Source organism: Alosa sapidissima, chromosome 17 (genome assembly GCF_018492685.1).
Source record: "Alosa sapidissima isolate fAloSap1 chromosome 17, fAloSap1.pri, whole genome shotgun sequence".
In the NCBI taxonomy this organism is placed as follows: Eukaryota; Metazoa; Chordata; class Actinopteri; order Clupeiformes; family Clupeidae; genus Alosa; species Alosa sapidissima.
The window spans coordinates 31,234,026-31,246,789 of NC_055973.1; the positions used below are offsets into that span (position 1 = coordinate 31,234,026).

The 12,764-nt window shown below is 40.7% G+C and overlaps 1 protein-coding gene across 3 annotated transcripts in view; it reads right to left on the bottom strand.

Annotated features, from left to right (window-relative positions):
- Window positions 1-12,491, bottom strand: part of tpk1 (thiamin pyrophosphokinase 1) — a 63,525-nt gene extending 51,034 nt beyond the window's left edge. For 2 of the 3 annotated variants that reach the window (XM_042067232.1, XM_042067234.1), the window contains exons 1-3: window positions 12,419-12,491; window positions 9,756-9,805; window positions 1,845-1,919 (exon numbers count right to left, since the gene is read on the bottom strand). In XM_042067232.1, the coding sequence (XP_041923166.1) occupies window positions 1,845-1,919; window positions 9,756-9,798 (118 nt within the window). In that variant the 5' untranslated portion in view covers window positions 9,799-9,805; window positions 12,419-12,491. Of the gene's footprint in view, window positions 1-1,844; window positions 1,920-9,755; window positions 9,806-11,880; window positions 12,363-12,418 lie in introns of those variants that run through there. The other variant, XM_042067233.1, reaches the window with a different exon arrangement.
- Window positions 12,492-12,764: the final 273 nt, after the last annotated feature.

A 12,764-nucleotide genomic window follows, 5' to 3' on the forward strand; every position in this document is an offset into this window, starting at 1 on the left:
CGGGCCCCACTGGGGCAGCACTTCTGAGCCCTGTGCAGGGCGGGGGGTGTGTGGGGAGGGGGTGTGCAGGGCGGGGGGTGTGTGGGGCGGGGGTGTGTGGGGAGGTGTGGGGCGGGGGTGTGTGGGGCGGAGGAGCGCCCGTCTGGCCTGTTCCAGGTGGAACCATCTGGAGAGTTGCCGTTGTTGCTCCCTGACTCGGTCTCATCTCCGGAGCCCATGAAAAAAAGATACGAGACACTACGAGGATAAGAAGGGGGGAGAAATCGGCACACTGCACATTTCTGTTACACAGTGAGGTGCAGGACTATGTTCAGACACACACACACACACAGGGGCAACACATTTCCGCTACACAGGACCATGGTCAGAAACACACACACACACACACACACACACACACACACACACACACACACACACACACTGGGGCAGCACATTTCCGCTACACAGTGGAGGTGCAGGACCATGGTCAGACACACACACACACACACACTCACACACACACACACACTGGGGCAGCACATTTCCACTACATGGTGGAGATGCAGGACCATGGTCAGACACACACACACACACACACACACACACACACTGGGGCAGCACATTTCCACTACATGGTGGAGGTGCAGGACCATGGTCAGACACACACATACACACACACACACACACACACACACACTAGGGCAGCACATTTCGGCTACACGGTGGAGGCCAGAGGAGGCTGAATGAGCTGCGATGCCCCGGTTCGGCCATAACTGAAGTCAAGATCTGACCACAACAACACAACCGCTACACACCCTGTTGCCTCTGCCTTTACTGAGTCAAGATCTGACCACAACAACACAACCGCTACACACCCTGTTGCCTCTGCCTTTACTGAGTCAAGATCTGACCACAACAACACAACCGCTACACACCCTGTTGCCTCGGCCATAACTAAAGTCAAGATCTGACCACAACAACACAACCGCTACACACCCTGTTGCCTCGGCCATAACTAAAGTCAAGATCTGACCACAACAACACAACCGCTACACACCCTGTTGCCTCGGCCATAACTAAAGTCAAGATCTGACCACAACAACACAACCGCTACACACCTTGTTGCCTCTGCCTTTACTGAGTCAAGATCTGACCACAACAACACAACCGCTACACACCCTGTTGCCTCTGCCTTTACTGAGTCAAGATCTGACCACAACAACACAACCGCTACACACCCTGTTGCCTCGGCCATAACCGCTACACACCATGTTGCCTCGGCCATAACTAAAGTCAAGATCTGACCACAACAACACAACCGCTACACACCCTGTTGCCTCGGCCATAACTAAAGTCAAGATCTGACCACAACAACACAACCGCTACACACCCTGTTGCCTCGGCCATAACTGAAGTCAAGATCTGACCACAACAACACAACCGCTACACACCCTGTTGCCTCGGCCATAACTGAAGACACTTTTGGAACATCATCCAGGTCATTCAGTCAGTCAGGGGTGTCTTTCCCAAAAGTGCAATTGTGTTGCTGTCCTGTGTACTTGTGTTCCTGTAACTGTGAATCACCAGATTGTGTAGCCTACTGTAATATCTTTATCATATTGAACACACACTGTATTTGACAACTGCACAGCCGCGCTTTCAGAAAAACACACCTCTGGTTTCACACGGTGACAGAAGCTACAACATTTATCATCAGTGTGTGGCAAGACAGCCACTGCAGGATCTGACCCACACGGTCCTGCAAACATTATGGGCCACCTGGCCACTAACTGTGAAAGAGCGGCTAGCACTGTAAACCATAGGTCAAGGTCTGCCGATGAAGGCAATCATAAAGTCAATACCTTTGCTCCAGAGGACATCAAAGTACTTCTCCTCCAAAGGTTGGTTGAGGATGATGAGACAAATCTTCTGTTTTCCTAAAGGAGCAGACCAAGGAAGTAAGATGACCACATTAAAACAGCCCAGTCTTGTGATGCAGTTTGTCATTGTCATTTCATTGACATTACCATACAGTACCCTTGGTAATTAGGTTTGAGGGGAGTCGAACAGATTCCATGTAGATCTGAGCCCTGTTTATGTTGCATAGAATTTATGATTATGTGCGTCTGACTGTGTATAGCAGATACTCACCAAATCCTAACGTCAGTATCAACCATGTAGATTTCACACACAAGGATACAAGGAAGTTTATTGTCACATGCATGTAGTTACTGGATGTAAGAAATGCAGTGAAATTATGTCTGGTGTCAGCTAATTTGTGCATTTATGGGGGGGGGGGGGTGTTAGGGGGATGACAAGGGAGATGGGATAGTGTGCTGTGTATGTGGGGAGAGGGCAGTGTGCAATATGTGTGTTGGAGAAGGGTATGTGCTAATATACAGAGAGTGTACTCTGCTTGCAATATGTGTATTGGGGGGGGGCAGTGTGCTGTAAGTATGTTGGGGATGTGTGTTGGAGAAGCTTCCTGATGAAATAATGTGCTGTGTATGTAGGGGAGGGGGGGGGGCAGTGCAAGTATGGTGTAGGGACTTACTATTGCAAGCAGAGTATACTCTCTGTATAATGCATAATTAATATTATAACCCTAAACGTTTGTGTAAGTCTCCCCTTTAATTTACATGAATGTGTCTCCAGGAACTATGAATAATGTTCTCTGCACACAACAGACAACCTTACTGACTCTCTGTAACATCAACAAATGGGTCTGCAGCAAAACAAGTCATGGGGCTATTACCCTGCCTAATGGCAAACGGAATTGTGATTTAATGACACGCAGGGGCAACTGTACTTCATTTTCCCTCTGGAAATTAAATACAAGACCCAATTTCATTTAAAGAACTTAAATGAACTAAAGTTCAGTACTTGGTAATCATTAGATTAGCATAACATACATATATAATATAAATAATATATGCAATTTAATCTCCGTCCCTGTACCACTAACAATTCATGAACAGTAGTTTGTTTTCCAAAATATGACTGTGGTGATAATTCAGTAAGTATATTCAGATAAGTAACGTTTTGAGTTGTGGAATTCCCTCTGGAGTTGTCTGGTTTGATAATGAGGGAGTGCGGCAGTCCGGTTTCCACAGTACTTAACAAAGTGATTTGGGAGGTGCAGGCCCTGATGCGCTAAGCCTTTAGTGCCTTGATTCAGGTGCAAATATGACACGTTCCGCCTCAGACAAGACACACAGAGCAGTCCATACAAATACTCTCACAAAGCAAAACCAGCTTCCACACTCGCTACAACACACATCTATTATTTACATGACAGAGACATGACAGAGACATGTATATTATGTATACGGTTTAAGGGAAAGGTGAAAGAAAAGTAGACAAGCGTACATGAATTGTAGCCCAATTAAAAAAAAAGAAAGAATAATGCTGGCAGCATGCAGGTTGCAAGTGTTGCAAAATGCAGTGTTTCGCCCCCAGCCGTGGCGCGACTGGCTGGGGCACCTGCACTGTACGCCGGCGACCCGGGTTCGGTTCTCGCCCCGTGGTCCTTTCCGGATCCCACCTCTCCCACTCGCTTCCTGTCATTCTGTCTTTTGGTGATAGAGTTAGCAATGTCGTGCAGTGAAAGCTTTTATTACATTTTCACAGGGGGTGCCACCCCAGAACCTGACACTACGTACTGGTATAGTACGGACGACACTACAGGAGTATAGTACGGACGACACTACAGGAGTATAGTACGGACGACACTACAGGTGTATAGTACGGACGACACTGTGTACTCGTATAGTACGGACGACACTACAGGTGTATAGTACGGACGATACTACAGGAGTATAGTACGGACGACACTACAGGTGTATAGTACGGACGACACTACAGGTGTATAGTACGGACGACACTACGCACTCGTATAGTAAGGACGGTACTACAGGTATCCTTATCGGCCCTTCACACAACAACATACCGATAAAATGAATTTGAAAATGACACCAAAACTAGCTGTCCAAAACGTAGCAAATTGCTGCACAGTGTGTTTTATGTCTTCAATGAATTCCAGGAAAGACTGACTCAAAACCTCTGAACTTGTTCATGTGTATGAGTATTTGTATAATGCATGAGTCCAAACAAAAGCTGCACTATGTTGTTTCTAGTCATAAACATAATACTTCTCTACTAAAAAAAAAACATAATTTCTCACTGAGATGGAAAACTCTAGTCATATCATGTGCTGGTGTTACCTGTGCACCTAAAACAGGTGATCAATAACTGGCTTTAGTAAGTTGGTTTCAGTGCATATTTGACAGATATGTGGTAGTGTGTTTACATTCTGAAGCCAGAGCTTTCCACCACTGATTTCACTGAACATTTGCAGTGTCCTGTTCATTACTATCTCACATAAACACATTGAGAGAAAAACACCCTTCACCCTCTACATTTTTGGACCACTTATTCAGCATGGGATTATTCATTATTATTAGCATGCTATTAGCATAAGCGCTAGATTGTCTTATATAGCCTCAGTGCTCTCAGGCAGCATCCTAAAAATACATCCCCCAGCCTCCCTCAGCCTCCACTGATTGCTGACAACAGTGATTTACTGGATAATGCAGTTCAAGTAACCGCCTACAGTAGAGCAGCTCTGACGGCGTGGAGAAACACACAGCACGTTGTGCTCCTTCCCAGGGCACAGCAAAGCCACATCTGCAGCCTCTCAGCTGTGGATGTGCACACTGGTGCCACATCTGTGAACGGGCACAAGCTCGAATTCGAGGTGGGACAGTAATGAAGCCACAAGGGCAATCAATCCGTCCGGAGATTTCGCCGTTTCAGGGTGGAAATGAGGGGAGAAGCTCATCATCTCCTCGAGGACCCCCACCACTTCCTCCACCACCACTCTCACACACTCACACTCACACACACACACACATACACACACACACACTCACACACACACACTCACACACACTCACACACACACACACACACAGACGCTTGACCAGTCTCCACATTCACCTCTCCATGCAGAGTGCCGAGCCACACGCTAGGGGATTAAGGCGGTTTAACGCACCTTCTACCCAAATCATTAGTTCCTTCTGGCTCATGTTTTAATCATGCAGAGGCCAGCAGCACCAGGGCTCCAGATATGCGCTGAATAATAACATATTCTAGTGTAAGCTATTAAACACGCTCGCCTCCGAATATACTTCCTATTTGTCGTACAGCCAGGGTTGCCAGGGAGGTCTCCGAGGTCCCCATGCCCTCCGTGTGCCATGGCTCTGGAGGCCCTAGTCCAGATTTACTGTACCAATGAAAAGGCTGACATCTCACTTCCAAACCAGCCCGGTCCAGCTGGGCTGATTAAGATAAAAAAGGGGATACAGTGGCTACTTGATTACAAAGTCACTGGAAGGTCTAGTTAATTTGGGCTCTTCAAACACAACTACACTTTTTTGGGGGGTAACACTTTATAATAACTACACACAATTCATAATTTATGAAGCCTTTGTTACTTATTAGTTAATGGTTTGTTCATCATTAGTAATTTCTTGTTCATACATAATTTATCATCAGTAAAGCATTTGTTCACACAATTATAAATGGTTTGTTCATAGTAAATAATAAAATATGTTTATGAATTGTTAATACTTAATAAATTATGCAATAATATTTTGTTGACGAAGTAATATTTCTAGTATTTAACAGTTGTTACATACACATGCACTAATGATTAGTTAGGGTGAGGATACATATTTTATAAACCACTTCCTAATACCATAATTCATGATTAACTCAGGAGTTACAAGTGGTTAGTTAATGATATTTTGTGAGCTTATCTAAAGTGAGGACTTTCTATGCCTTGGAACACATTTTCAAATGAGTTGTAAAGATTACATTCACATTCATTCATTTAGCAGACAAGCGACGTACACATTGACATAACAGGGAAAGCCGGGAATCGAACCCCCAACTTTTCAGGCTACTGCATGCTGGTCCAGCTCCTTATCCACTACACTACCTTGGCCCAGATAGAAACCCCCACAACTATGCAAGAGTTTCTGTTTTCTTCTATTACACACTGACAGCTGTAAACTATTATTAAATGCTGTATTCTTCGTTTGTAAAGCATTATTCCTACATTAATTCTCATCTGTAAATCATGTTTACACACAGTTAAAAATGGTTTGTTCAACACACATATCAATATTAAATTTTTGAATTGACTGTTGTAATACCACTGGGCAGAGGTAGTGTAGTGGATAGGGAGCCGGGTTAACATGCAGTAACCCATAAAGTTGGGGGTTCAAACCCCGGCGTCCACCAATTTGGCCTTGCCCTTTAATTTCATTGACATGACTGTAAGTCGCTTTGGGTGAAAGTGTCGGCTAAATTAATAAATGCAAGTGTAAACTTTATAACTCATTTGTAAATGTGTTGCAAGACATAAAATGTACTCACTTTAGATGAGCTCACAAAATATCATTAACTAACCACTTGTAACTCCTGAGTTAATTATGAATTATAGTATTAGAAAGTGGTTTATAAAATATGTATCCTCACCCTAACTAATCATTAGTGCATGATAAATTAGAAATGACTAATGATGAACAAACCATTAACTAATAAGTAACAAAGGCTTAATAAATTATGAATTGTGTGTAGTTATTACAGTGCATGAAAATGCACTGTACTGTTCTTCCTAGGCAACAACTTCTTCTTATTATTATCATTCCGCTTTCCACTTCTTCTGTACGCTATTTCTCTTGAACAGTTTAACTTAGAAACTTCATTCAAACTTTGTTACGTAGGTCTTCAAACAGATCGGGTTGGTATGACTTCAACTTTGAAACTTTTATACTAAACTATTAAAGAAAAACTTTTTAAAAATCCCCATAGACTTAACATTGCCGATTGTGACATCATAATACGGCCGTTAAGCAATTAGAATCCTATGGCAGGTGTTCAGGCCACCTGCAGCCTCAGGCTTTAAGCATACAATCTGGGTCAATTAAGACTACACATCCTATTCAACTGTTTCCTCTGCCCAAAACTGTTTCAAAATAAAAGTCCTCACTACAATAATCCACTGTTAAACAATGTAACCCATTAAACTACTGAACTTTTTACATTCAACTTTTAAACGGCCTACTTTTAAACTATCATTAAACTATCTATCTATTAAACTAGCTATCTACATTCAACTTTTAAACTTTTAAACTATATACATTCACTAGCTGTCTATCAACAACTTTTAACTTGTCATCAACTATGTCAACACTTTTCATCAACTATGACTCCTACCCACTGTAGCTAGTTAGCATGGTTAGCAAAGTTAGCATGTTAGCATTGCTAACATTGTTAATATTTTTAACAAAACTGCTAAAAATGATTAGCTAGGTTAGCTAAGTCACATGGTTAGCATAGTTAGCATGCTAGCATGTTAGTTAGCATTTTTAGCAAAACTGCTAAAAATGATTAGCTAGGTTAGCTAAAGTAACATGGTTACCATAGTTAGCATGCTAGCATGTTAGCATGCTAGTTAGCATAACTACTAAAAATGATTAGCTAAGTTAGCTAAGTAACATGGTTAGCATAGTTAGCATAACTGCTAAAAATGGTTAGCTAAGTAACATGGTTAACATAGTTAGCATGCTAGCATTGTTAGCATGCTAATGAGCATAGTTAACATAACTACTAAAATTATAAGCTTGGTTAGCTAAGTCACATGGTTAACATAGTTAGCATGTTTAACAAAACTGCTAGAAAATGTTAGTTAAGTTAGCTAAGTAGCATGGTTAGCATGTTAACATTGCTAGCACTGCTATAAAACATTAGCTAAGTAGCATGGTTAGCAGAATTAAAAATCTTAGCATAACTGCTAGTAGACATTAGAGCCATTCCAACTTTCAGTTATCACCATTAAACTATTTGAATATCAACATTCATTAAACTGCTAGAAAATGTTAGCTAAGTAGCATGGTTAGCAGGTTAGCATTGCTAGCACTGCTATAAAACATTAGCTAAGTAACATGGTTAGCATAGTTAAAAATCTTATCATAACTGCTAGCAAACATTAGAGCCATTCCAACTTTCAGTTATCGTCAAATATCTACCTATACACAGCCATTAAACTATTTGAATATCAACATTCATTCAACTTCCAGTCTGTCAACAACTTTTAAACTATTTACCTTCAACTTTTATACGGTCTACTTTTAAACAATCATTAAACTATCTATTAAACTAGCTGTCTATCAACAACTTTTAAACTATCTACTGTCTATCAACAACTTTTAAACTATCTACATTCAGCTTTTAAACAGTCTACTTTTAAACTATCAACTTTTATTAAGCTATGCAACCACTAGCATCACCGTAGTAACCATCTCTGTATTATCTGTTTTTACTATACATGATATTTTACATCACAACTTTAGCATTTTCATGCACTGGTAATTCCTTGGAATTGCATTTCTAGTTATTATTACAGTGCATGAAAATGCACTGTACTGTTCTTCCTAGGCAACAACTTCTTCTTATTATTATTCCGCTTACCACTTTTTCCGTACGCTATTTCTCTTGAACAGTTTAACTTAGAAACTTCATTCAAACTTTGTAACATAGGTATTCAAACGGACGAAGCTGCTATGTCTTTTCAACTTTGAAACTTTTATACTTTTTAAACTATTAAAGAAAAACTTTTTAAAAATCCCCATAGACTTAACATTGCCGATTGTGACATCATAATACGGCCGTTAAGCAATTAGAATCCTATGGCAGGTGTTCAGGCCACCTGGATCAACTGCCAGTCTCAGGCTTTAAGCATACAAACTGGCCCTATTAAGACTACACATCCTGTTCAACTGCTTCCTCTGCCAAAAACTGTCAAAATAAAAGTCCTCACTACAACATTTCACTGTTAAACAATTTAACCCTTTAAACTACTGAACTTTTTAACTGTTCAGCCATTGTAACTGTTACTTGTCATCAACTATGACTCCTACCCACTGTAGCTAGTTAGCATGTTAGCATTGTTAGCATTTTTAGCAAAACTGCTAAAAATGATTAGCTAAGTTAGCTAAGTAACATGGTTAGCATAGTTAGCATGTTAACATTGTTAGCATGCTAGTTAGCATAACTACTAAAAATGATTAGCTAGGTTAGCTAAATCACATTGTTAGCATAGTTAGCATGTTAGCATAGTTAGCATGTTAGTTAGCATAGTTAGCATAACTACTAAAATGATTAGCTAGGTTAGCTAAGTCACATGGTTAGTATAGTTAGCATGTTAGTATGCTAGTTAGCATAACTACTAAAAATGATAAGCTAGGTTAGCTAAGTCACATGGTTAACATAGTTAGCATCTCTATATTACATAGTTAACATGTTAGCATCTCTGTATTATCTATTTTAACTATGATACATGATATTTTACATCACAACTTTAGCATTTTCATGCACTGGTAATTCCTTGGAATTGCATTTCTAGTTATAAAGTGTTACCTTTTTTTGTTTTTGTCTAACACGCTATTATTCTTTCAGAGAACAGCTAACTGGTTTACTATATCAACCAGGCACAGTCTTAGACAGGCTAATTTGTCAGGTAGGTAATGTTTGTTGTACTCATATCTACATATCAAATTGAGTTCAGTGAAACGCAACCTCCCTGTTGCTGTCTCTGAACTTCAAAGAGAATGCGGATAAATACACAAAGCTGCCATGAGAGATGCATCCATTCCACATGCTGCACAAACACACACACACACAGTTATAATGAAATCCCAAAATACCTGAGGGGAGAAGGCAGTCCAAAGGGGTAAACACTTCGTCCATGTCGAGTCTGTTTCAGAAAAGAACAGTAGGGTTATTACAGGAAATACGCTGCCCGGCCCAAATGATATGATATTCCAGAACTTAACTCTGTCCCCCAATACAAACAATGCAACCACCAATGCTACAGGTTCCCTTTAACCTTTAACCTATGACAGCATAATAGATAAGCTATATACGGAAGGAAGAACACACAAAAACGTAACATGTTAACTGGTTTTGGAATGCATACAAGAGGACAATGGACAATGGACGTGACAATGTTGCCAGGCAATCGCATGGTCAATTCCACGTGACTCTCTGACCGGGTGACCACTAATGATTAAACTGCTGAATGAAGATTGTTCAATAGGGCTCCATAATTTATAGATTTTTAATCAAACTCACAATTTGAACTAATGCAATTAACTAATCGCAAGAACTGCAATTAATTTTGCAGCTTGCAACTCTGTCCCAGGGGTTCATCTGGTCACAGCTATGTGTTTAATATTCATGTCATTCTCCTTGTGTGACAGTGAAGCCCCCTAACAAGAGAACAGCGATTCTCATGCACTAGGCATGCTCATTAATCAAATTGCAATCGCAATATCTGTCCGAAAAGTTGCACTTAGATATTTTTCCCAAATTGTGCAGCCCTATTGTCCAATATCAGTGGAACGCGCCCTGACAACGTTCCTCAAGTTGGACAAGTTGTCCTGAGAATATATCTTGATCACCTTCAGCATGACATTAATATGACTGATTGCATTTGACTTCAACATTACTAACATGGGCAAATGAGGAGAAGAGGTACTCCCTGTTTAGCGAACCGACCCTCCAAAAGTATCATAGTAGAATCATGTTTTCCCTCATACAGGACAGGGCAAAATGATCCACAGGGCAACTAAAAGTGTCACAACATCAGTCATAGCGGAAATTCACACAAGCCATCGACATCCACACAGCTGATATTGGAACTGAGGCCAGTGTAGCATTAAAAGAAAGGCTTTTACTCTCTAAATCAAACCTCTGGAAAGATAACAGATCAATACTCTCTCACACACACAAAAACGAGCACATGCACAAGCACATGCATGCACATGCGTGCACACGCGCACACACATGCACACACACACACACACACACAAACACACACACACACACACACACATGTAAGTAGCATCTGATATGGACAATGACTGCTGTCAACTGGCTCAACAACACCAGACAAAGGCATGGTCCTTTCTACACTTGGAGTCCACCTCTGGACACATTCACCTCCTAATTGAAAAGAGCACGACCAGGAAAAAAAGCCTTGTGGCCTTCTGTCAGTAAAGAACACATCTACGGCACTTATTTTACCACTGGTTTTAATTTTAAGCATTGGCAAAATAATATAGACGAGTTATCTGAAAAGGGTAAAATACATATTTATGTCAGTGTGAAACATCACAGCACAGTGTGAAAACAGCAACTCCCCGGTCAGCACTGCCCATCCCTGGAAATGCTGAATGCTCAAATGAAGAACAATGGCTAGCCTTGACAATTTGACTGTTTTCTCTTTCATCTCGCAATTCTGTTCCGTAAAATCAGCACAATCTAAATAATGAGCTGTAGGGCGTAGATGGGATCTGCCCTGCGCACATCATTAATCTCGCCGTTACAAGCATCCAGGCTTTTTGCTCTCAGTGATTCGCAGCTTTCTCTGAGCGATGTCATATAACACAAGCAACTGGTCAAATTACTTCAAAAGAACCATTGACAAAATGCTTGCGCTTTAAGCTCATACATGACTTGGATCCATGCAACGCGTCGTTATTATGTAATTTGCAGTCTGTCACCTGGCAAAATATAACCTGCGAATTACTTGTTGTGTAGAGAAAGGCTATTGTAATGCACCGATGTGTTGAAGATTAAAAGCAAACATATAACATAGCATAGGCTACTGGTACATTTTAATTATATTGCACTAGGGAATGTGTTTAAGGCTATAGCAAATAGCCCAGATCACAGTTATCTTTAGCGAAGCTAAATAATAATATCCAGCTTAATAATTAATATCCAAATGATCAGCAACTTCATAATAATTAACTTGACAATGCCAACCTAGTCCCTAGATGGGTTAAAACTTATGCTATGCCAATTGCTTTCTGTAGTAGGGTGTTCAATGCCTTCCTGTGCAACTATTAACCAGAGACATCCACACACACTGTCATTCATCACTGGAGCTGAACCTTGACTGCTATGACATTTTGTAACGGCATCATGCGATAACCCCTACGCTACCTTTAGCACGCCATATCACTTATAGCCTACGGGTAAATAAGGTAAGCATATTTATTGCACTGCAATAAAGGAGTAAGCGGAGGTGCAAAGCATCAAATATTCGAAAATAAAGGCAATTGAACAAGGCGATCATTAAGTTAATGTTAAAGAAGCAGTCGAGGTTTTGCTAATGCTATTTTGATCTACAGGTCGACTGTATCAAAAGGAAATATATATATCGTCGGCAAAACGAGTTAATTTATTTGGAACTAACACAGTACACTTCGTCTGCAATGTTATGGAGATACGGTACATATTTCTGAATCAGAAAGGTAATATGCTCGCTGCATTGGTGTTTCTGGTTAACTTCAACACTCACCGCTGTCTGTCGGCATGGGTTTCCAGTTTGTATACACTGAAACAGTTCCGGGAAGACGGTGTCCCACAGAGGACACACTGAATTTATTACGACATTGTTACGATATTACGACATCTTCGCATGTTACATGTTACATGTTGGATGCCACTTAAAATACTTTGTATACAAATCCACACGTGTATGAAATCACATAATAATTCTATGTCAGTGTAGGTTTGTAGATCCTGACAATAAATAGCAGGCTGCCGTTTATAGATTTTCAATAAGACATGCCTGTCAATAATCTATATCTATGATACTGTGATCATTTTACTGTCCAATGTGACAAATGAATCATCAGATGCAG